The 23,582-nt window shown below is 38.8% G+C and overlaps 5 protein-coding genes across 6 annotated transcripts; 3 read left to right on the top strand and 2 right to left on the bottom strand.

The window, feature by feature from the left end:
- Positions 1-6,287: 6,287 nt before the first annotated feature.
- Positions 6,288-8,188, bottom strand: LOC104816667 (purine-uracil permease NCS1). Its single transcript, XM_010545598.2, has one exon. It carries the CDS (start codon positions 8,016-8,018, stop codon positions 6,288-6,290), a length of 1,731 nt encoding a protein of 576 aa, XP_010543900.1. The 5' UTR covers positions 8,019-8,188.
- A 394-nt stretch (positions 8,189-8,582) lies between these two features.
- On the top strand, positions 8,583-13,076 carry LOC104816364 (cactin). 2 transcript variants are annotated; one of them, XM_010545152.1, is made up of 14 exons: positions 8,583-8,675; positions 9,022-9,354; positions 9,438-9,529; positions 9,857-9,956; positions 10,122-10,193; positions 10,290-10,352; positions 10,485-10,625; positions 10,818-10,913; positions 11,234-11,518; positions 11,614-11,755; positions 11,843-12,003; positions 12,098-12,277; positions 12,377-12,643; positions 12,733-13,076. In XM_010545152.1, exons 2-14 carry the CDS (start codon positions 9,031-9,033, stop codon positions 12,850-12,852), a joined length of 2,043 nt encoding a protein of 680 aa, XP_010543454.1. In that variant the 5' UTR covers positions 8,583-8,675; positions 9,022-9,030; the 3' UTR covers positions 12,853-13,076. The 2 variants fall into 2 exon arrangements, with proteins under 2 accessions (XP_010543454.1, XP_010543455.1); XM_010545153.1 differs by having other exon boundaries at positions 8,584-8,675; positions 9,019-9,354.
- A 234-nt stretch (positions 13,077-13,310) lies between these two features.
- On the top strand, positions 13,311-17,913 carry LOC104816668 (subtilisin-like protease SBT4.15). The gene is made up of 13 exons (XM_010545599.1): positions 13,311-13,645; positions 13,769-13,860; positions 13,954-14,051; positions 14,151-14,297; positions 14,392-14,497; positions 14,758-14,962; positions 15,084-15,392; positions 15,793-15,893; positions 15,999-16,223; positions 16,342-16,450; positions 16,585-16,798; positions 16,881-16,925; positions 17,099-17,913. Exons 1-13 carry the CDS (start codon positions 13,541-13,543, stop codon positions 17,611-17,613), a joined length of 2,271 nt encoding a protein of 756 aa, XP_010543901.1. The 5' UTR covers positions 13,311-13,540; the 3' UTR covers positions 17,614-17,913.
- Positions 17,829-20,769, bottom strand: LOC104816363 (monodehydroascorbate reductase 2). Its single transcript, XM_010545151.1, has 10 exons — positions 20,644-20,769; positions 20,123-20,194; positions 19,805-19,856; positions 19,611-19,691; positions 19,391-19,509; positions 19,083-19,302; positions 18,880-18,998; positions 18,649-18,774; positions 18,410-18,550; positions 17,829-18,296 (listed from the first exon to the last, which is right to left on the bottom strand). The coding sequence occupies exons 1-10, from the start codon at positions 20,695-20,697 to the stop codon at positions 17,973-17,975; spliced, it is 1,308 nt and encodes a 435-aa protein (XP_010543453.1). The 5' UTR covers positions 20,698-20,769; the 3' UTR covers positions 17,829-17,972.
- A 544-nt stretch (positions 20,770-21,313) lies between these two features.
- On the top strand, positions 21,314-23,319 carry LOC104816365. The gene is made up of 4 exons (XM_010545155.1): positions 21,314-21,940; positions 22,372-22,439; positions 22,582-22,764; positions 22,864-23,319. The coding sequence occupies exons 1-4, from the start codon at positions 21,430-21,432 to the stop codon at positions 23,038-23,040; spliced, it is 939 nt and encodes a 312-aa protein (XP_010543457.1). The 5' UTR covers positions 21,314-21,429; the 3' UTR covers positions 23,041-23,319.
- The last annotated feature ends 263 nt before the right edge of the window (positions 23,320-23,582 follow it).

A 23,582-nucleotide genomic window follows, 5' to 3' on the forward strand; every position in this document is an offset into this window, starting at 1 on the left:
TCCGATCTTTTCGTTATTTCTCGATCTCACCCCGAATATATTTTTTCTGAAACTTCAGCACCATATATATCAAATGTATCAGAAAACCCCAAGCTTGGGCATAATGCAACATAATCCAATATAGTTCATCCAATCCAACTGAAACTTAATAGATTTTAGATTGCATTAAAAAAAAACAAAATCCAAATCGATATACCAAAGTTGCCCTTTGATTGTTACTTCATTCAAAATTTTCCTATATTAATAAAATCGAATCTTTTTTTTTTAACAATCGGATATACAAATTAAGATCCAAACTAATGTTAGGAACATCAAAATTTAATATTAACATAACAAAGTTCAATCAAACTAAAATTATTTTATATTTTTTTGGATTTTTTTATAAAGTTAAAATCGGACTAACATATATATAGATGGTGACATTTTTTGGTAAATGAAATGCGCGATGTGTCGGGATTTTTTTTTCCTTAAAAAAAATGAGTTATGGGAGGTGGGACGTTGACCTCCATAGATGGCCGGTGAAGAAATTGCGAGTCTTTTTTAATCCACGTGCACGCAATCTATATAAATACTCCACTTGTCTTCTCATACTCGCTTGAATTAATTATATATTTTTATTTGAATACTTGTGGTTTTGGTCATCTTTTAATACTTAAACAATATTTCAATTTGAATTTTTTTCCTCATAAAAAATAAGCTTATATATATATATATAGTAATATTTAAATTATGTATCTATTAATAAGTTAGGGTTGGTGCATTTGGTCGGTTGATATTTTTGGAAACCTAATGCTTTTTTGGAGTAACAACAATCATTTGTGCTTTGTGATTATCATTGCTTTTTTATTTTATTTTATTTAGGATAGGCAATGATTATTACTTTTAGATTATCATCGCAAATATACGAATTATTATATGATTAAAAAAAGGGGCTTCATTCACTAATAAAAGATAAATATACCAATTAATTAATTAATTGGTTATTACAACTAAAAGTGTGCATTTCCCATGCTACGTACCAAATGTATCTAAAATGCGTTACTCGTTTATGAATCTACGGAACAAAAGGGGATGAACTGCGCCAAAGTCTCTTTCCATTGTTTTCCCGTTTCGGAAATTGGGGCTAAATATAATTTGAATAAAATTTTAAAATAATTTGTTAATGTTAAAGGAAAATAACGATGGACACATTTTCATAAGATAAAACTATTAATAAAATGATATAATCTTGTAATTTAAGGATAATATATTTCAATTTTAATTTAAATTATTTGATATTTCAAAATATTTTTTAAAACAAAAAAATAAAGAAAAATAACGAAAAAAAAGGTTTATGATATTCATAATATCAACAAAAGTATGTTAGAATTTTTAAAATAAAATGAAATATATATATATATAGAGAGAGAGAAGATATCGTTATAGTACATAATTGAAATATTATATAATTTCAAAAGTATATTTAGAATATATATATATATATATATAATATTACACTATTTAATTATCGGAAAACTATTCAACCTTCGGTTTTATATTCTGAACAACTATTTCAAATTATCAATATATATATATATATGTAAAGGCTCAACGTTACTCCTATATAGTCGTCACGGCCATCCATCCAATTCATGAATATATTCTCCAACAACAACAACAACAATAATAATAATAATAATAAAATCATTGTTTTTACGTGGTGTGTTTTTTTGTTCTTATCTAATATTATTCGCAATTAGTTTTGATAATGGGAACAAAATAAATAAAGTAATGGCAAATACCAACTGCGGCGATGATATTTTCCTTTGAGTGATAGCGTCGGTGGCGGCTGCACAATAACAGTATATATATTCTCTCGCACTAATTATTGTGATCAACAATTCTCGTCGTATCGAATATTTTGAGGGGAATACCAATCATTTATATATCCATTTTTTCCTTTTATATATTAAATTTAGATTTGAAATTGGAATCTGAATCTTATTATTTAATTGCCCTATTGTCAAAACCAAATAACAAAAAAAAAAGATTAATGTTCATATTCGGTATTGTAGTATATTGTAGCATAAATTATTGATTTTATTGGTATTGCATGCAAAACTCTACTCGATAAAATAAATTGTGTGAATATAAAAAAAAATAGGTTAAATTTTATTCGTGAAATCCATTGAGAAAAAAACAAAAATAATTTAAAAAGGATATATATATATATATATATATATATATATAAACATAGATAATTGTTGAAATTTCATATTTGTCTCGTAAACCAGATTTTGTGTTTACGTAGTCGCAAATCCAAGAGATATTGTCTTTTTTTTTTTCTATTTTTATAAGATGTGATATAGATATATAATATTATTTTGTATTGAAAAAAAAAAAAGAAGAACAGAGGATTTGGTAAACTGCAGGGAAGATAATTGTCGGGAAATCTTGTGAACAAGTAGACTAATTATTCTCTTGCCGGGCACCGACCAACTCCGTTGTCGTTCAATAAACACATTATTGAGATATTTAAGAGTCTAAAAAAACTTTAGAATGATAATATATTTCTTTTATAAATAAAATTTTACCTTGTTTTCCTCGTATATATTTTCCTTGAATCCACTACGCGTTGGTGGACTGCAATCTAACATTAATATATTTTTAAGATGTATTTAATTACTATAAATTATGATAAATTGATACGAGACTTTTATTGGTGGGGAAATTAAGTTTGATTAAAATATATGGAGATGATAATCGTATTTAAATCAACCAAAACTTTAAAAAAATAAAATAAAAAGGTAAGCATGGATTACAACATTATTAGCATTTGATTTGGTTATGGATTATGACCGAAGTGCTTGTGATAATCTTGTTTATGTGCTAATGGGGACCTCATTTTATCTCTAAGCACCAATCGAATTGTGGTCAATGTCTATCTCTAATGGTTGCATGGGTTGGTCCACTCCACATGTTGGCATTTTTCTATACCTCTCCACTATATATATATATATATATATATATATATATATATACATATTATGCAGACATATTCTTCAACGATGAAATAGGAGACCAAAAATATACGTTCATAATTTTATTAAGTCTAATAGCTAAGTAGATATATATATATATATATATATATAGTAAAAATTGACGATATTTTTGTATTTTAATTTAATGAATAATTTTATTTTTTAAAAACTTAAGAATCAAGCTATGGTCATAAAGAACCGTTTAAAAATAAACGGTTCGTCCAAAAAAAAAATCAAACACATATCATTTTACTCTAAAGATGATGCATGCGAATTTTGATGAAGTTACACTTTACTCACATCCAAACAATGCTACAACACATATGATCAATGATTCATCATCATGGTTTGTTATATAGTTTCATGTAATGGGCCGAATTGGAGTTATTCAATAAACATATTGAAATAATCAGCCCCTATTACAAAGTCAGGAGCAAATATAAAACCGGCCTAATTAAACATGGATATGAATAATAGCCCAAAAAACCCAAATAAAAATATTTAGTTATGGATTCTACAACTTGGGCCTAAGCCTAATCAATTCACAACTTTGATCCGGTTTAGCTCATTTGAGGTAATTCACTGAACCAAACAAAACAATGACGCCTTAACCAAACCAAACCGGATATTCCCCTGAATGTTAGGAATCAACCTTAGCATTTTAGTTTGATGCTAATAAAAGCTATCATTTTTTTAACTCTAGATTAATAATCTAATACAAAAGATAACGAATTTATATACTTTCTCTGTACCCATAAAAGATAAGTTGGATATGTGACACTTTTTTTTGTTATACTCTTTTGTTCATTTGAATTTGTTTATTTTTTTAAAAAATAAAGTTACATATATACTCCATATTTACAGATAAAATGAAATCTAGATGTATGATAAAATATATGCTATTTGTAATAACTTTCGTAGGAAAAAAACAAAAGGAAATGCTTCCTTACACATCCACCAATCAAACCATTTTCAAACATTAGCATGAGATCTATGAAAATAATGTGAAAAAAAAAAAAGACATGTTTATGTCATGAGGCCAAAAAGGGCATGTTTGGTAACGGCATATTCCATGGAAGATCCAAAATTCCAAGCATATTTGAAATCTATATCCCCATTCCCATCTGCTTCCCACTTTTAGAAAAAAAATAAATAATAATTCATGTCCCTTTTACACCAATATAACCCATCATTTTTAATTATACACTTTTACACCAATAATCTTCTGTAGTTTTTCTTGGATTTTTTTTAAAATCACAAATCATTTATAATACCGTATATATATATATATAGCCTTATGATTTTGATTCTTAAATTGAGATTACATAGAATTGTTTTGGCATAATATCTAGAAAATTTGCCTGAAAACTTGTCACGTTTAGCTAGATTCGGAAAGAATATAGAGTTAATAACGTTATCCGTATATATTATATAGTGACTGTAAACACGAAACAAAGCTATATATAGTGTTCACTCGTCATCGTTATTATATATATATATATATATAAAAAGACAATGAATTTTAAATCAAAGAAAAGTGAAAAAGTGAGAGAACACTATAGGTTGTGCGAGATTGGTTTCAATCCGTCTTTTAAGTGTCTCCATGACCAAAGACACACACACACACACACAAAAAAAAGCTATAAAAACCCTAAAAACCTCCATTGTTGAAACCCTCTCGAGCACAACACTACACAAATGAAAGGGCCGCTCCTCTGATTCATTATCAAGAAGAAGAAGGAGGAGGAGGAGAGGATCAATGGCGAATCTTCTCCTTCTTATTCTTTGTGAGGGGAGTGGCCCAAAAGACAAGGACACAGCACACACAGAACTAAAGAGATCTATGCATATGCATGCATGCATGCATCTATGTATCATGTATGTATGCGTGTATGTGGTTGGTATTGTGTCCTTTTTAATATGTAGTTTGGAGCGATGAAGATTGCAGAAAGGTTGAAGGCCGCTGAGTGAAGCAGCGGGTTTCTCCCTCACAGGGCAACTTCGATCCTTTGGCAAGCTTCGGTTCCCCTCGGAATCAGCAGATTATTATCATCCTTTTTATTAGTATCTTATGCTTATTTGCTTTCTTGTGTTGATTAGCGTTTGTGCGTTGTGTGTTGTAATGCTATCGCGGATTCTCTGCTCTTGTCTAAGGAATAAAATAATATTCGGTATAAATTTTTGTTTGTTTTTGTTGCTATAATATGTTATTAGTGAATTTCATATGTTGGATTGCATATGAAATTGGAATATATATATATATATTTCCACAACATTCACTAAGAGTTTGGAAAGTTAAGAATTAAGAGTTATTGTTGTATTCATTTATAGGATTTATTTCACAATATTTGGATGCTTTTATTTCTAATTCACATCATGGTTTGGCAAAAACAACAAATTATAGTTAACATGGGCCGGAATAACAATAAGCCCATCTCATATATATATATGTGTGTGTGTGATTACAATTTCCAGCTTCGGTTCGGCTTAGATTTAATTATATTCAGATTCAATTGTTTCGGTTTAAAAAAAATTATGATAATCAGGTTCGATTTAGTCCGTTTTTTCCCCTTTTTGGATAAAAATATCCGATTTAAAAAAATGGGTTTTCGCTTTTTTTTATTTTATTTTATTAAGTTTGGATAAATTACAATCATTTAATATTTAGATCCAATTTAGTTTAATTACTATTACATATTATTAGACTTGGATGGATCCAATTATTCAGAAATTAACGGAATCGGCCAATATATATATATATAAAATGTCCACAAATTGAAATTGGGTGACATTTACAAAACCTGCAAGACAGTAAAAGTTCATGCATTATCGGAAGGCAAGAGCGGACTCTAAAGATGATGCATGCGAATTTTGATGAAGTTACACTTTACTCACATCCAAACAATGCTACAACACATATGATCAATGATTCATCATCATGGTTTGTTATATAGTTTCATGTAATGGGCCGAATTGGAGTTATTCAATAAACATATTGAAATAATCAGCCCCTATTACAAAGTCAGGAGCAAATATAAAACCGGCCTAATTAAACATGGATATGAATAATAGCCCAAAAAACCCAAATAAAAATATTTAGTTATGGATTCTACAACTTGGGCCTAAGCCTAATCAATTCACAACTTTGATCCGGTTTAGCTCATTTGAGGTAATTCACTGAACCAAACAAAACAATGACGCCTTAACCAAACCAAACCGGATATTCCCCTGAATGTTAGGAATCAACCTTAGCATTTTAGTTTGATGCTAATAAAAGACGAATCCAGCTAGGAAGAAGCTGAAGAACCAAGCATTGTTGTAAACAACGACAAACCCATCTCCGATCCCCGACAAAGCTCCGATCTTTTGCAAGAAACCCGGCACCACCGGCAAGATTCCGGCGATCAGAGCCACCATCGCCACGAAATTATACCCCTTTGAGTAGTAATATTCCCCAAAAGGGCTCAAGCTGTACAGATCTAACACGTTCAGTTTCATTTTCCGGATGAGATAATAATCTGCGAGGACTATCCCTCCGATGGGACCCAGAAGGGCAGAGTATCCGACGAGCCACGTGTACACGAAGCTTTCGCTGGATCTGAGCAACCGCCATGGCTGAAACGCGATTCCGAGAACCGCTGTGAGAAGGGCTCCTCTTCTGAAAGTGAAGAACTTTGGGTTCAGATTCACGAGCGCGTTTGCGGGCGCGACCACGTTTGCGGCTATGTTTGTGGTGATGGTCGCTAGGGTAATGCCGAGGATGGAGAGGATGACGGTGGTGACCCCTCCGATCTGGCCGAGAAGCTGAATCGGATTGGAGATTACTCTTCCGAAGATGATGTTCGTAGATGACGTGACGGCCAAGCCAACGAACGTGAACAGCCCCATGAAGACAGGAAGACCGGCTTGACCGATGATCTGATCGGTCTGAGATTTGGCAAACCGTGAGAAATCTGGGATGTTCAGTGCGAGAGTTGCCCAGAAGCTGATGTTCGCGGTTAGAGATGGGAAGAACAGAGACCAGAACTGGGAAGCCGATAACTTGGACGACAAGTGGAGCATGTGCCCGAACCCGCCGGCTCTGACATAAGCCCATATGACGAGACAGGAAGTGAGAGTGATGAGAACTGGAGCTGAGTACTTCTCGAGTTCTCTGATACCATCGATCCCTCTCCAGACAATACACAACTGAGCGAGCCAGAACACGATGAAACAGGCAAATTCCAGCGGCGAAGTCCCGAGCCATGGTAGTGACTCGGACAAAGCCGAGTTCTTGAGATGACTCGGCAACAGCAAGAAGATGGCTTCGCCGCCGATCCATGTCTCAATGCCGTACCATCCACAACCGACCAAAGCTCTGAGAAGGGTAGGAATGTTTGCTCCTCGGATGCCGAACGATGATCTTGCAAGAACAGGGAAGGATATTCCGTACATCGTACCGGGTTGGGCGGTGAGGACGAGTGGCACGAGCAGGATAACGTTGGCTGCGACCACGGTAGCTATGCCTTGCCACCAAGCCATACCTAAATCGACCAAACTGCCTGCGAGGTAGTAGGAAGGTACACCGACCACCAGCCCTATCCATAGACTCGCCATCTCCCACCATGAGAACGTTCTCTGACTCGGTTTAGTGGGCTTCAGGTCATCGTTGGTGAGACTCGGGTCGAGTTTGGACTCGTTGAAACCGAGTTCATCCGAGTCAACGGCGGATGAGAAGAATCTAGAGCAGTAAACTGAAAATCCACCGAACCTGCTTGACACCCCCATTTTCTGATCTCGAGATTCGCATCTTCCGAAGGTTTTATTTCGTGGGTTTGGTACATAAGAGCCATTGAATCTTTTGTGGAGAAGAGAAGAACAACGAGGATCAGATCCAGGTTTGATTGAGACATGAGCCTTTGGATGGAATCTTGAAGAAGAAGAAGAAGGAGAGCGATAGTGATTATATTTGTGGGGATGAGGAAGATGGAGATGGAGACTCAGGCAATTGGAAACCATTTGCAGAGTCTTTGGACACGAAGAAAGAGAAGATCTTGTTTGTGTTTTGTCTTCCCAGAAAGAACTTGTGGTTGAAGATGAAACTGGTGGAGTGGTGGTGGTTGTCGCTGTGTCATTATCACATCATGCTCTCTTTCCTTTTTTTTTGGAATCTAAAGATTCTGATAATTTGTTAGAGGAAAATAAACTCAATTAATTGAAATTAATTTGTTAGACGCTAAATTGATGATGCACGAAACTCTTAATAGATTAAAGTAAGCGATTCTTGATTCTGGCAACAACTGTAGACTGACTGGCATCTTGTTTGAAAATTCAACTACCCTTTTCATGTGAAAGACAAATAATTTCAGGATCAATTTTGTCATAATCGAAAAAATTCATTTTATAAAATACTTATACATGCATATGATATAAATTTTACAGACAATCGATCTAATTTTCGCCTTCACGAAGGACTGAATTGAAATAACAGAAAAAAGGAAAAAAATACAAAATGAGGATTTTTTTTTTGTCACACCCTGAGGAAGGTTAAAAACAAAAAGGCTCTAGCTTTAATTTTTTTTTTTTTTATAAACTCTTGCTTTAAGGTTTCTTTCCCCTTCATTGTCATCGGTGCCTGCTAGCTTTGCCCTCGCCGTCGCCGACTCCCTCTTTCAGGTAATCTCTCTATTTCTTTCGCTTTCTATTTGTGATTCTCGTCGTTGCTCGCGAGTCCTGTATCGATTTCGGATTCTGGGTCTTCGGTTTTTGGGGTTTAGGGTTGGTGCGATTCGGTGGCGTAACTGAAGTATCGAGTGGATTCGCGAGTTTGGTTCTGGTTGTTTCTGATTGACGAAGAGAGTTGGGTTTCCAAGTTCTTGAATTTACGGGGTAGTGAAGTGCATGGTGTGATTGGAAATTTGATTAGGATTTAGGGTTCTCTCTTCCAATTTCCTTTGCTCGACTTGAGGTTTCGATTGACACAACTGGCTGATCACGTTTTATCTGTGTCCTCGTCTAGTAGAATCTGAAAATGGGTTCTCACGGCAAGAGTAAAAGAGATAGAGAGGAAAGAGGGAAGAAGAAGAAGAGGAGAGACGAGGAATCGGAATCCGAGCCCCCATCCGCGTCTGAGTTGTCCTACTCTGACTCGGACGATTCCTCGCCGGAGAGGGGATCGAGGAAGCAGAAAAGCAGGAGCAAGAGCAGTAGTCATCGTAGCAGAGACCGGAGCTTGAGTGAGGATGTGGATTCAGATGATAGTGATGGTGGACGAAGGGATAGGAAGAAGAGTTCGTCCAGGAAGATTACAGAAGAGGAAATAAAGGAGTATTTGGCTAAGAAAGCTCAGAAGAAGGTTTGTTTTTCAAGTTCACTGTTTTTTTCTTGCATGTGGTGACGCTCTTTGCTAACTTTTGGTGTTTGTTGAATTCTCTGTAGGCATTACGAGCAGCGAAGAAGCTGAAGGCACATTCAGTATCGGGTTACTCAAATGATTCAAACCCATTTGGGGATTCGAATCTTAACGAAAAGTAAGTGATTCAATGAAAGTTTGTAATTTAGGAACGATAGATAATTGTCAGTTGTCTGATTCATATTCTGCAAGTAGTGTTGGTTACTGGTGTAAGTTTTTCAACAGGGTGTTGCACGAAGAGGATTGTACGTTTTAATTGACCAGGGCAGAAATGCAGTAGAATATATGATTTCTTTTATTTCTAGTTTGCTTATAAAAATCTAGAAATTCGCAAGCAAGGTTATGTGTGGAGTTTGATTATTAGCTAATCTTCTTATTCTTAGGAATAAGAGTAACCTAGTTTAGAAGAATCTGCAACTCAGAAAGTGTTAACATTTAATGTCAGATTTGTGTGGCGCAAGAAGATTGAACGAGATGTTCAACAAGGAGTGCCACTAGACGAATTCTCCATCAAAGCCGAGAAGAGAAGACAGAGAGAAAGGATGGTATGTATGGTTAACATTCGTGATGCCAGGGAACTTTTATTTCTGTCCCTTTTGAATTTTACGATGTGTAGTTTGGTGGTAGGTCTTTGTTGTTGAATTCTGAGTATAGCTGTACCAAGGTTTTCGTTCAATTATTAAACTGACTATTATGATAATATTATTCAGGCTGAGATCGAAAAGGTGAAAAAGAGGAGAGAAGAGAGAGCACTGGAGAAAGCAAGGCACGAGGAAGAAATGGTAAATATGGAACGAGATTTCGGATTTCCCCACATTTTTCTGGTTTGATTAATACTTGCGTTTCTATTTTTTTAAAACAATGATGGCATTCTACAGGCATTATTGGCCAGAGAACGTGCTCGAGCTGAATTCCAGGACTGGGAGAAGAAAGAGGAGGAGGTATAATGCTGTATTTCTTTTGCTTTCTGTCAACATATTTCTCTTTCTAATGAATTTTGCGATTTATGGCACTTTGGTATATAGATTTCATAGGTTGGTGTAGATTGTCTAACTGATCTGTGCAATATGCAGTTCCATTTTGATCAAAGCAAGGTGAGATCTCAGATTAGATTGCAAGAAGGGCGCACAAAGCCAATCGACATCCTCTGTAAACATCTTGATGGTTCGGATGACGTGGATATTGAACTCAGTGAACCATATATGGTTTTCAAGGTAAAAATATCACTACAATTTTTGTAAAATAACCCGACTCCGTTATGTTTTAGAAGCTTTTTAGTTTAGGAATATAGAATCTTTCTGATCGTAGTTTCAGTTTCATATTATGTTCATCCATCACATTCTGGAATCAGTGAGATTAGTGTGATTGCTTTGATTACATACACTCTTTTGATATGTATGATGCAGGGTTTGACGGTTAAGGAGATGGAAGAGCTTCGTGATGACATCAAAATGTATTTGGATTTGGATCGAGCGACTCCTGTTCATGTACAATATTGGGAGGTATTTTCCTTCTGCAAATATGCAAATTGCAAGTAATTACTATGCAGCTTCATTATCAGTCTGACTCTTGCATGTGGGACAACTATTGTTTTCAGTGGAAAAGAAATGCTTGTGAATATCTGGAATTTGAGTCCATCGATTATGTTCTTTCTGGTGGTTGATGGCCCTGCTTGCTCTTATTTCAGTTTTTACATACGTAAATCTATATGGAAAACCGAGTGCCTAATCATATGATTGTGCTGGGTTAAGTTATATGCATAAACCTCCTATTCCCAACGAATTTATCGGATTGATAATACTGATAAGCTTAACATTTCCAGGCACTAATGGTGGTATGTGACTGGGAGCTAGCTGAAGCTCGTAAACGAGATGCACTGGACCGAGCTAGGGTTAGAGGGGAGGAACCTCCCGCTGAATTGCTTGCGCAAGAAAGGGGACTGCATTCCGGTGTAGAAGCTGACGTCAAAAGACTTTTGGACGGGAAGACTCATAAGGAACTCGAAGAGCTGCAATCTGACATCGAGTCACAGCTTCGTTCTGGTTCAGCGAAAGTAGTCGAGTATTGGGAGGCGGTTCTTAAGCGCCTCCACATATACAAGGCAAAGGTAATAGGTCTGCTTATGATGATTTCGGTTTTAGGCTCTTGAAATGGAGACTAGGGTTTTGATTGATACTCAATTATCACTTGAGTTTTTGGCAGGCTTGCTTGAAGGAAATACATGCTAAGATGCTGAGGAAACATCTGCAACGCCTCGAGCAATCCTCCGAGGATGAAGAGAAGATGGAAAGCGACCATAATTTAAAGCAGCCTGTAGAGGAGGAGAGCGATCGAGAAATAAAAGGTCCGAATGCCCTTTTCGTATGCTGGCTGACACCGCAATTGCATCCATCCATCACCCTTTTTCACCATCTGTTTTTCCATCTTGCAGAAGCTGAAACATTTTCTCCAGAGCCTATTTTAAGAGGAAGAGAAGAGGAAGAAGAAGAAGCTGATACAGCAGCAGAAGAGGCGGGTTCATTTTCGCCAGAGCTCATGCATGGAGATGACCATGAAGAAGCTATTGATCCCGAAGAAGACAAGAAGATACTGGTAACGTTTTTTTCTTCTCGTTTTCATCTTTAGTATTTGCCCATTTAGACTGTGTCGGATGATTCAATTACGTAAATACAATTTCCACAATCAGGAAAGAAGACGTATGGCTGTCATGGAAGAACAGCAGAAACGCATCAAAGAAGCAATGTCATCATCAAAACCAGCACCATCAGAAGATAACTTCGAGCTGAAAGCCATGAAAGCTATGGGAGCAATGGAGGAAGGTGATGCGGTATTCGGCTCAGGTGCCGAAGTCAACCTTGATTCACAGGTACCACCACCGTTGAAAATCATTCAACACAAAATTTCATCACTGCCCTTCATGAAACACTGAACTAAAAACATGAACATGATGGACTTTCTCTGTTAGGTATACTGGTGGCATGACAAGTACAGGCCGAGGAAACCAAAGTACTTCAACCGTGTCCATACGGGATACGAGTGGAACAAGTACAACCAGACGCATTACGATCACGATAACCCGCCTCCGAAGATCGTACAGGGTTATAAATTCAACATCTTCTACCCGGATTTAGTGGACAAGATCAAAGCTCCAACCTATACAATCGAGAAAGATGGGGACAGTGCAGAAACTTGTATGATCCGCTTCCATGCCGGTCCTCCTTACGAAGACATTGTAAGTTTCTCTTAATCAGTATTCCTGTCTGAAACTCTGGATAAATTCGCGGGCTCTTGATATTATATATATATCGTTTTTGTGGTCAGGCGTTTAGGATAGTGAACAAAGAATGGGAGTACTCGCACAAGAAAGGGTTCAAGTGTACGTTCGAGCGTGGGATATTGCACCTCTACTTCAACTTCAAACGCTATCGATACAGGAGATGATCTCCTTTTTTGGTCGGTTTCTGCAATCTCCCAACAAGTGCATGCATGCAAGATCGATCGTAAACTCAGTCTAGTTGGAACATATTACGTGTACGCTCAGAAACCCTAAGCCCGTGTCCATCCACGAGAACAAATTTATACATCGACTCCTCATTTCAATACCAAAAACCCTAATCATTTTTTTAAAAAATTGATCGTGATAAATCATTTAATCGATTGTCGGATTCGTTTACCCCAACATTTAAGGTCTCTCTCGTGCGATGTTCAAAGGGTTTGCAAATGGGGAAATCGTTTGGGTGGTGAGTATTGTATCGTACAACACTGAGGTCAATAATGCGGAGTGGTGGTGATGGTCCATGAAGTCGGTTGCATGGTGATTACCGTCTTGAGAGATATAAATATGGAAAGCATTGGAAAAAAAATGGACCGGCGAGAAATAAATGTTGCTACGAATGCGTGTAATAGTTGGAAAAAATTGCAGCACTACACGAAGGGAGAGGAAGATCCTAATAAAGAGCCGCCAAACTCGCAGTCCAAGGCAAGAGACTTGGCTTAAAAAAGCTTGAACGACAATTAGTGGCCATTAGCATCTTCTTCCCCATTATTATTAACCCTCTCGCAAACCCTTCATTACAAACCGCTAATCTCTGCCTTATCCCCAATTAAAATCACTAATCTATACACCTCTATGAAGATAACACTAAATCCGCGTTTTAGAGTGTTCGTACTGTGTTTTTACCTCTTTAACGTCGCCTCGGAGGCAGCATCAGATGATGGGAACGAAGAGAGAAAGGTAAGTTGTTCTTGAGAAAAAAAAAAAAACATCACAAGACATACATACATATATATATACATATATACACACACACACGTTGTTCTTGACGAGTTTCTCGAATGTTTTCTTGTGTGGCTTTAGCCTTACATCGTTTACATGGGAGAACCGGTTCCGGGTGCTAACCCTAATTCCCTCGAACACCATCACAATCTGCTATTGACAGCGATCGGAGAGTAAATCTTTCAGCTTCTGTACTCATGATTTATAGAGACAGTATACTGTGATTATTACGTGTTTGTAACGTTTTGTATTCGTCATTGTTGCAGTGAACGAAGAGCAAGAGAAGTCAGAATACATAGCTATGGAAAGAGCATCAATGGCTTTGCAGCCAGGCTTCTACCACATGAAGCCGAGAAACTTTCACGTAAATACGAAAAACGTTTCTGAAATTCTCAGTTCATCAAGTATGTACACATATATATGTCTGGTAACGTTGATGAGATATTGTCGGCGGTTGTAACAGGGGAAGAAGGAGTGGTATCGGTGTTTGAGAGCACTCGAAGAAAGCTTCACACGACAAGATCATGGGATTTTCTTGGCATGAAAGAATCAAAGTACCAAAGGAGGATACCCTTTGAGAGCAACATCATTGTTGGTGTTCTTGACACCGGTAATTAAATTCGGTTTTTCTGAATCCAAAAAGAAAACATTTGATTGATTCCATGATCAGTTTTTGATGGATTTCTTTTTCGATCCGATGGCAGGAATCTACATGGAATCGCCGAGCTTTAAGGACGAGGGCTTTGGCCCTCCTCCAGCTAGATGGAAAGGCAAATGCGTCACTGGTCCTAACCTCACTCATTGCAATAAGTATGTATAAGTGCGTTCTTGTCATTATATTAAATAATTTAACATAAGCTCTTCATGTATTACTCTTAAACATTACCTTGTACAGTGAATAATGATATGCACCATTAATTCTTAGCAGTTGGATGGAGTGATTACTTGCGATCCAAGAAACCTACTTTCACTGCTACAACTTTCACTTTCATCTGTATTTGCATCTGCAACTTCTTCAAGACATCATATTTTTCCTGTTTTTTTTGTTTGTTCGCTTGTTGGTGAAACAGCAAAGTCATAGGAGCCAAGTACTTCCGTCTGGAATACCCAAACCCAGGTGAAAAGAACAAGTTCTCAGCCGCCGACGAAGACGGCCACGGCACCCACACCACCTCCACCGTCGCCGGAATCTCTGTCTCTGCCGCAAGTTTCTACGGAATCGCCAACGGCACCGCCCGTGGTGGCGTCCCCTCTGCTCGGATCGCCGCCTATAAGGTCTTCTCCTTCTTCAAACCCATTTCTTCAGAAGAAAAAAAACCCTAATCTCGAAAACCCATAACCTCAAAAAAGCTGAGTTTTTTTTTTTTGCTGACATTTTGTTTTTTTTGTTTCGAAGGTCTGTTGGGAAGATGGGTGTTCGGACATGGACTTGTTGGCAGCTTTCGACGAAGCAATCTGGGATGGAGTCGACATTATATCGGTCTCCATTGGAGGAGCTTCCAGCACTTATTTTCAAGACCCGATTGCGATCGGAGCATTTCACGCCATGAAGAAGGGTATTCTCACTTCTTGCTCCGCCGGTAACAACGGTCCCGATCTCTTCACCGTCGCCAACTCAGCGCCGTGGATCATGACCGTCGCTGCCAGTAGCTTGGACCGCAAGTTTCAGACCCTTGTCAAGCTCGGCAATGGCCTCTCTGCTCCGGTAAGCTTCTTTCAACGTTTCGTTGATGAACTGATTTGTTTGTTCCATAGCAGTTTCCAAGATTCGTTGAAATGGATCCATCTTTTGTCGGATTGAATTTTGTTGTGTTGGAATGAAGGGTTAATGATTGATTGGGTTAATTTTGTGTAATCAAAGAAAGTTATGGGTAACGATGAATTGCTATTAATTTTTATACAGAATTACAGTTAATAACCGACATTGGGTTATGTTAACTAAGAAAATTACGGGGAAAAGGCGTTAACAATAGAAAGTCAAGGGGCTGAAGTGGGAAACCAAGAAAGTAGAGGGGTTTAAATTGCAATATCTATCTCTATGACGATGAAGAGAGTTCTTGTCTGAAACTGAAACTTTCTGTTTTTTTTTTTTTTTTTTTTTTTAGGGAATTTCTCTGAACACATTCTCACCAAAGAAGAAAATGTACCCTCTAACGAGCGGTTTTCTCGCGTCGAACGTGTCCGAAGACGATTATGGAAACCCTAGGTAATCCATAATCTCATCATTTCCTTTCATGAATCTATCAAGATCTATCTCTGGGGATCGTGTTTTTTGATCGATCGTTAAGCAAAAGCAACTGAGAAATTGCAGTTTATGCGATTACGGGACGATGGGAGAAGACAAAGTGAAGGGAAGAGTAGTGTACTGCGAAGAAGGGAGTTCAGGACAGGACAGCAACATCAAGAACTTGAGAGGAGAAGGAGTGATTATACAGCTGGAGGAGCCGACAGACATTGCCTCTGCCACTCTCATCTCTGCTACTTACGTCTCCTACGGAGATGGAGCCGCCATTTCTCGTTACATCAACTCGACTAAGTATGTCAGATCACTTTCTCACTTCTGTCTCCAAAACCCGTTTCTTGAATTTTGGATCCGATGGGTATATATATATATGTATATATAGCTTTGGGTGTCTGATTCACGAACTCGACAGGAACCCTCGAGCTGTGATCCACAAGACAACATCTGTTAGAACTGTAGCTCCTTCCATTGCTTCCTTCTCATCAAGAGGGCCTCAACTGATAAGCCCCGACATTCTCAAGGTCCGTCTTCCTCGAAATCCCGTCTCGTTTCGTTCTCTCTCTCGTCATACATATATATATATATATATATATACATATATACAGTCTTATATATATATAGCTTCAAATGATCGTTCCAACCTGATTTTGGACAGCCTGATTTATCAGCACCGGGGCTAAACATCCTCGCTGCTTACTCGAAGTTTGCATCAATAACCGGTTATCCAGACGACAAAAGACAAACTTTGTACAGTATTCTGTCCGGAACATCAATGGCTTGTCCTCATGCCACCGCGGCTGCAGCCTACGTGAAATCCTTCCATCCTAACTGGTCTCCAGCCGCAATCAAATCCGCCCTCATGACAACAGGTAAACAACAAACGCTTAAAACTCATATTCAAAACCCTGCGAATCTCTGTCCTAACCAAGAACGTTAACGGCTCATGGACAGCTAAACCGATGAGAGTGAAAGGGAAAGACATCTGCAACGCCTCGAGCAATCCTCCGAGGATGAAGAGAAGATGGAAAGCGACCATAATTTAAAGCAGCCTGTAGAGGAGGAGAGCGATCGAGAAATAAAAGGTCCGAATGCCCTTTTCGTATGCTGGCTGACACCGCAATTGCATCCATCCATCACCCTTTTTCACCATCTGTTTTTCCATCTTGCAGAAGCTGAAACATTTTCTCCAGAGCCTATTTTAAGAGGAAGAGAAGTAGTATACGACAACTCGATGAGTTCATACATCAGATACTTGTGCAAGGAAAAATACAACGACACAATGATCAGAGTTCTTGTCGGAGGGAGGAAGGAGTACAAGTGCAAAGACTTCAAACACGGGCTTGGAACCGATGGCTTGAACTACCCTTCGATGCACAAGCAGCTGAGACCGACGGATAAGAGAGTGAATGCGGTTTTCTACAGAACGGTGACGAATGTGGGGTTCGGATACTCGGTCTACGTGGCCAGAGTCAGGGCTCCAAAGGGTATGAAAGTGGAGGTCAGGCCGAGAATTCTGAGATTCGTAAGGCCTGGGGAGAGAAGGTCGTTCAAGGTTGTGATCAATGGAGTTTGGGTGAAGAACTGGACTGGAGTTGTGTCTGGTTCTCTGCAGTGGAACGATTTAAGAGGGCATAGAGTTAGAAGTCCGATTCTTTTGTTCAAGCCAGACCACCATTTCACTTGAGAAGAGGACAGAGTCTAGAGTTCTTCTTCCTCCATTCACAGCTTGTTTCTGTTTGGATCAGTGTTGTTGAAATAATAATAATTGAAGGAAAATGAAAAGAAAAACCTTGTTTTTCCATTTTCACTTAAGCAAATCATATGAGATACGGAGTGTCAGACATCCAGTTTGAAGCCTTAACCACAGCCTCTGAAGTGATTAAATCAATAATTTAGTGATTAAATCAGCTGAAACAAAACCATTATATTATATCTCGCTCGCAATCATAATCAGAATCAAGCAGGTGCGTCATATAAACTCAAACAATGAAACTGGAAACAATGGAACATGTCCCATCTCTCTCCCTCTCTTCTAGGCTGGAATCATATCTTGCTGGCGAAGGATAGACCTTCCTTGGAAAGCACGTCAAGGCTGTCGACCACGGGCTGGGCACGTGCGAGTTTCGCTATAGCCTTGTTTTCGTCCGGAGTTCCTCCTTCCAGGAACACTCCGACAACTTTCCCGTCTTTCACCCAGTACGTTCCAAACTTTGGCTTTGGCGATTTCGGGTCATTGTCTCCAAACAGCACGGTTTCCCCGACATTGTCACCGTAGAATTGCCACGAGAGATCAAACTCTCGGGAATAGAAGTACGGGAGGTAGTCGTATTCCGGCACTGACTTCCCTTCCTCCGCAGCCTTGATCGCCTACCAAATTCAAGAGGATAACACCATTATATGACAAAATTTTTGGTGCTGGACACGTTTCCGGTATCCGAAAAATTCAACGATGTGAAGTTTCAATTGGAATGGAAGCATACCTTGACGGCTTGCTCAGCTGATTTGCGAGAATGGTCGACGTGCTCAACGCGCCTTACGTCGTTGTAGATTTTCATGGGGAAGGTAGCCACATCTCCAATTGCGTACACATCGGGGAGGCTTGTCTTGAAGAAGGCATCAGTCTGAAAATCAAAGGAAATGATGTAAGACCTCTCTGTTCTGTTTATGTGAAGTCAAACTACTTGAGATACAGAAGAGGTAGCTTTAAATTTACTGAGACCTTTAATCCACCCTTCTCCTCTTCAACTTGCCCTTTGAAGAGCGATATCAGAGGTCTACCACCGACACCCACGATTACAATGTCAGCTTCTAGTGTTCTACCATCCTTTAGTTTCACTTCCGTGACCTGTACAATGATGTGAGAAACCTCGATTAATGTCGGTTTCCAAAGATGTCTCAGTACACATAGCAATGGAATGGAGAAAAGATTTCTTGAACCAATGATGCTAACCTCTCCATCAGAGTTGGTGCTGAAACCGACTGCAACTGTTCCCTTGATGATTTGAATTCCCTTGTTGGCATAGTAACCCTCGTAGAAAGCAGCGATTCCGGCCGTGAAAAGCCGAGGCACTTCAAGAAAGAAACTGTGTTACCAACGTATGTCAACTTCTGCATATTGGGTTACAAAATGGGAAAGGGGTGGAATCCACTTACTACACCAAGGCTCGGGATAAACCATGGAAACATCGAGGTTGTTAATCCTGAGGGCTGCACTAAGTTCAAGACCAATGTAACCGCCACCGACTACCACGGCCTTTCCGTTCTTCTTTGCTTTGATGGCCTCCACGAGTTTATCAGCATCCTCGATTTCCCTCAGATAGAATATGTTCTTAGCATCTGCACCTTGGACCCCGAAGTCTGACAATCTTATGACCTGTAAAGTTCAAAACTTTCATTAGATAAGAGAGACATAGAGATGAACATATAACGGAGGAAGAAGAAGATAGATTGAATGTGCTCACAGAAGAACCAGTTGCAATTAGCAAAGTTTGGTACTTGAAGACTTGTCCTGAAGCACTGACAAGAGTCTTAGCGGCAAGATCAGCTTTGATGATCTCTGTGCTTAATATAAGCTCAATCCCTGTAAACAAAAAAACAACCGCGGAAACGATGTGAGCAGAGAGATGTGGATTCAATACGGCTGCTGAAATCACCAGAAGCCCATGAAAATCGAGAAATCACCTTTCTCGGTGTACCATTCTGGGAGCAATTTCTCCCCTCCACTCCCGACACAGACATAGAAACCAGGAAGTCTAGCAGCTCCTGCATAAGGAAACAACGGAAACACTACTTTTAAGAACGCTAAATGTTATCAACCAAACCCAACTTATATGTAAATCGAAATGTAAGAACCACGGATGGAGCAAGACTTTTACCTTCAGGGAAAAGATATCCTTTGCTAAGAGCAGGACGCTCGTAAGGTGCAACCTGTCAAAATAAAATTGCCAGACATAAGGATCGCAGAAAAATGAAAACAGGGCTCAAGAAATTAACTGCTACAAGCCTACAACTAGCCTAAATGCTCAAGAACTAAGAAGCAATGAATCTTTTAAGCGATTATCTAGTTAAGAAGCTCGATTTCGATGATTCAATTTCATTTCCAGGCTCATATCAACCAAGAAAACAGCTCAGATCTCAGAAATGTTTTGTTTTTTTTTTTACAAGGAGATCTCAGAAATGTTCAGAAGTCGTACGGCTTCCTTGGAAATGATCGCAAGTTCACCAGGCTTAAGACCCTGATTCGCAAACTCTCTCGCCGCATATCCCTGTAATTCACAATACAAGAAGAACAAAGAAAAAAGACGTCAGTAGATGATTCCGATAAACAGGAAGGTGTAAATTGAGAAGATTTCAACAATTATTGAAGCAAACAGGGAAAATTTCAAATTTCAACGAGCTGAGAAATATCGTCGTCATCATCATCATCATCATCATCATCTACTTCCAAGTTCTTCGGAGACAGAAATCAAGCAGATCATGAGAAACACCAGATCTGAGGAACAAGCAACTTTCACGGAGTACGGAGATACGAACTAGAAAATCCCATCAAACGTAATCCACGATCGCACAAACAAATACAGAGCAATTACCCTTAAAAGAAGACAAAAACACGTACACGAATGAATCGTATTGCTTTTAATCGAGAACAAAACACGACAGAGAAACGATGATGATCGAAAGAGAAATACGAATACGGAAGGAGACAAAGACTTACGGCGGCGACACCACCTCCGACGATAACGTACTTGAAGCTTTTCTCTTCCGCCATTGATGCGATCCAAAATTGAGCCTTCTTCGTCTTTCCCTTGCCTTTTCCTTTCGGCTTTCCCCTTTTCGGAGAGTGATTGGTCAAAGATTTATATATATAGGGGAAATGTTACAGTGTGAAAGGAATTTCGAAGGGTGGTGGATTTTTGACCGTTCGATTGCCGCCAACTGGCAGAATGACCGTTTGATTATTCTTGATATCTATATCAAAATTATACTATGTTAAGTATATACATTTATCTTGTTTTTTTATCTAAGTTATTTTTTTGTTATCTATTTATGAATATGATTGTAAGAAAATATTTAAATATATTATTCCAATCTCTAAATATATTGTTCTAATTTGGGATGTGCATTTTCCATCCCCCAAAGCAAACAAAGTATATTGAATTAAATCAAATCTAATTTAATTCGAATTTGAATTTCTTTAACGTTATAATCCAAATTCGTATTGTAAAGTTTTTCCTTTTGGGTTATAAATATATATTATCTTAGCCGGAAGTGAATGCCTTTCACACGGGGAATATTTTTATTTTTAGGAGTCGACGTCATCGATGACGTTAGCATCATACTATAGCTACTACGGTACTACCCCGTGACGGTGGGTATGGGAAAAATATCAAAGAAAAAAAAAAAGATTTTGTTTTTGCTTTCAATTTGATTTGTTCCGATTACGATTTGCATTAGCTACGGTTTTTGCCTGTCGTCCACGAGAACGGGAGCGAAGAAGGTGATGGCCCAGAAACCACGAACCGTGATCTGCGTCGGAGACGTACATGGATACATCTCCAAGCTCAAGAACCTATGGTCTAATCTCGAATCCGCCATCGACCCATCGGAGTTTCGCTCGGCGCTCGTCATCTTCCTCGGCGATTACTGCGACCGAGGACCAGAGACCCGACAAGTCATCGACTTTCTGATCTCGTTGCCGGAGAAACACCCCCACCAGACCCACGTCTTCCTGTCCGGGAACCACGATCTCGCTTTCGCTGGGTTTCTGGGTTTGTTGCCACGTCCTTCAGATGGGTCGGATTTTAAGGACGCGTGGAAGGAGTACGAGGCCAACGAGGAGAGAGAAGGGTGGTATCGAGGTGATGGGCACGAGGATATGCATCTCCAAGCGAGGAGGTGGGCTGGAAAAATCAAGGTTCAGTTCAATGCCTCGAAAGGGACAGAGTATCAAGGTTCGATATATGACGCTGGGCCGACATTTGAATCGTACGGTGTTCCTCATGGATCCTCTGGTAATCGATTCTTCTGATCTCTGTTCCTGGTTTATAGATTCTGCTGTGTTGTTTGATATCTCGTTGGTGATCCTTTGGTAGGCGAAGGATTGCAATGTCTGGGTTTTTGTACAAAAAAGCTTCGAAATTTCCTCATTTGCTTCCATTAGCTACGTGGGTTCTGAAACGAAACATCAAACGATGAAAATCTGGTTGAATTCAAAATCCAGAACAAGTGTAGGAGCTCTGAGGCCATTGCTACATTGATATCTGAGATTAGTTTCTAAGCTTCTATTTGGTTTTCACTTTCTGTGCTTTCCTGATGTTGTCATTGAACATAGCATACAGGAAACTGAATCTCTAAGAAGCTTTTGAAGGTCATAGTATGGCATATGTGAAGGTTTCATGTAAATGGCATATTATGACATTTTGATCTTTCTTACTGTGTGTAGATTTGATGAAGGCTGTCCCAGACAGTCACAAGAAGTTCTTGGGCAATCTGGTATGGATCCATGAAGAGGTAAACACACTTCATCACCATGTAATGATCCCGTGAAATTCCCGTAACCATCCGTGCTTGTAGTAATTTATTAGTGAAGAGAAACGAGAAGGTTTCATTCTGTCTGTGTATAGGAAAATTTCATATACAGAACATTCTGCAGGAAAATGTTCACATAGAAACAGAGGAAGGGATGAAACAGTGCAAGCTAATAGCAGTGCATGGTGGTTTAGAGAAGGGGAAGAAGAACATAGAGGAGCAACTCAAGAGTCTGAGGATCAAAGACACGAGTATCCCGAAAGTACAACCGCTGAGTGGCCGGAAAAACGTCTGGGATATCCCGCAGGTAAATTTTCTGACAAAGATTAAAGTACCGAGCTTGCAACTGATCTTTACCGAGCTGAGAGATCGATAGACACACTCTTCTCTTTGAGATATTCTTCAGGAACTGGATGATGAACACACCATTGTAGTGAGCGGCCACCACGGGAAGCTCCATGTCGATGGCCTGAGATTGATCATCGATGAAGGTGGCGGATATCCGGACAAACCCATTGCGGCAATCGTTCTTCCTTCCAAGAAGATTATCCGGGACACGGACACCTACAGTTTTCCCAGTTAGGTTCTTGGAAGTACTTTGAACAAAACCTTCAGGCAAGATCTTCATGGTTTCTTGTTTCTGTTGAATCGCGTTAACGTCTTGCCTCGCATTTGTGGATGGATACGATGAAACAGAAATCATCTTAGTAAAAAGGGTAGTTCTTATGCAATACTTTTAGATTCAAGGATCTTCACGGTTTCTTGGTTCCATTCTTTTATCGGATTCAGATTCGGATTCTTTCATCGGATAAAGTTCTGATACTTTTGTCGGAAATCAAGAACAGAGAATCAGATTCGGATATTTTTCATGTATCTGAATATTATTTTTCGATTATCGGTTCTCTACGAATACAGAATCGGATTCCAAATCAGTAAAATCGGATTTCAAAATATCACGTATCCGATCTGAGTGTCACGGGAGCAAGTTTTTTTTTTGCATAGAATTGATATATTGGGGCTGTAATGATCGTTTTGTAAAATACGTGGGTGGAATTTGGAATTGTATAGAAAATGAGGGTGCTTAGTGTGACATTTTAACCGAGAGTACTATTTTTGAGTAACATC

Source organism: Tarenaya hassleriana, unplaced genomic scaffold, assembly GCF_000463585.1.
Source record: "Tarenaya hassleriana unplaced genomic scaffold, ASM46358v1 Cleome25, whole genome shotgun sequence".
In the NCBI taxonomy this organism is placed as follows: Eukaryota; Viridiplantae; Streptophyta; class Magnoliopsida; order Brassicales; family Cleomaceae; genus Tarenaya; species Tarenaya hassleriana.

Coding starts and splice junctions, on each gene's coding strand:
- LOC104816363 (XM_010545151.1), bottom strand. CDS start 20,697: ATGGCGGAAGAGAAAAGCTTCAAGTACGTTATCGTCGGAGGTGGTGTC. Junction 19,857..20,122: donor CGATCATTTCCAAGGAAGCC/GTACGACTTCTG, acceptor TTATTTTGACAG/GTTGCACCTTACGAGCGTCC. Junction 18,551..18,648: donor AGGAGAAGGGTGGATTAAAG/GTCTCAGTAAAT, acceptor TTTGATTTTCAG/ACTGATGCCTTCTTCAAGAC.
- LOC104816667 (XM_010545598.2), bottom strand. CDS start 8,018: ATGGTTTCCAATTGCCTGAGTCTCCATCTCCATCTTCCTCATCCCCAC.
- LOC104816364 (XM_010545152.1), top strand. CDS start 9,031: ATGGGTTCTCACGGCAAGAGTAAAAGAGATAGAGAGGAAAGAGGGAAG. Junction 9,355..9,437: donor CTAAGAAAGCTCAGAAGAAG/GTTTGTTTTTCA, acceptor AATTCTCTGTAG/GCATTACGAGCAGCGAAGAA. Junction 11,519..11,613: donor TCCACATATACAAGGCAAAG/GTAATAGGTCTG, acceptor AGTTTTTGGCAG/GCTTGCTTGAAGGAAATACA.
- LOC104816365 (XM_010545155.1), top strand. CDS start 21,430: ATGGCCCAGAAACCACGAACCGTGATCTGCGTCGGAGACGTACATGGA. Junction 22,440..22,581: donor TGGTATGGATCCATGAAGAG/GTAAACACACTT, acceptor AACATTCTGCAG/GAAAATGTTCACATAGAAAC. Junction 22,765..22,863: donor ACGTCTGGGATATCCCGCAG/GTAAATTTTCTG, acceptor GATATTCTTCAG/GAACTGGATGATGAACACAC.
- LOC104816668 (XM_010545599.1), top strand. CDS start 13,541: ATGAAGATAACACTAAATCCGCGTTTTAGAGTGTTCGTACTGTGTTTT. Junction 14,963..15,083: donor CTCGGATCGCCGCCTATAAG/GTCTTCTCCTTC, acceptor TTTGTTTCGAAG/GTCTGTTGGGAAGATGGGTG. Junction 16,224..16,341: donor CGTTACATCAACTCGACTAA/GTATGTCAGATC, acceptor CGAACTCGACAG/GAACCCTCGAGCTGTGATCC.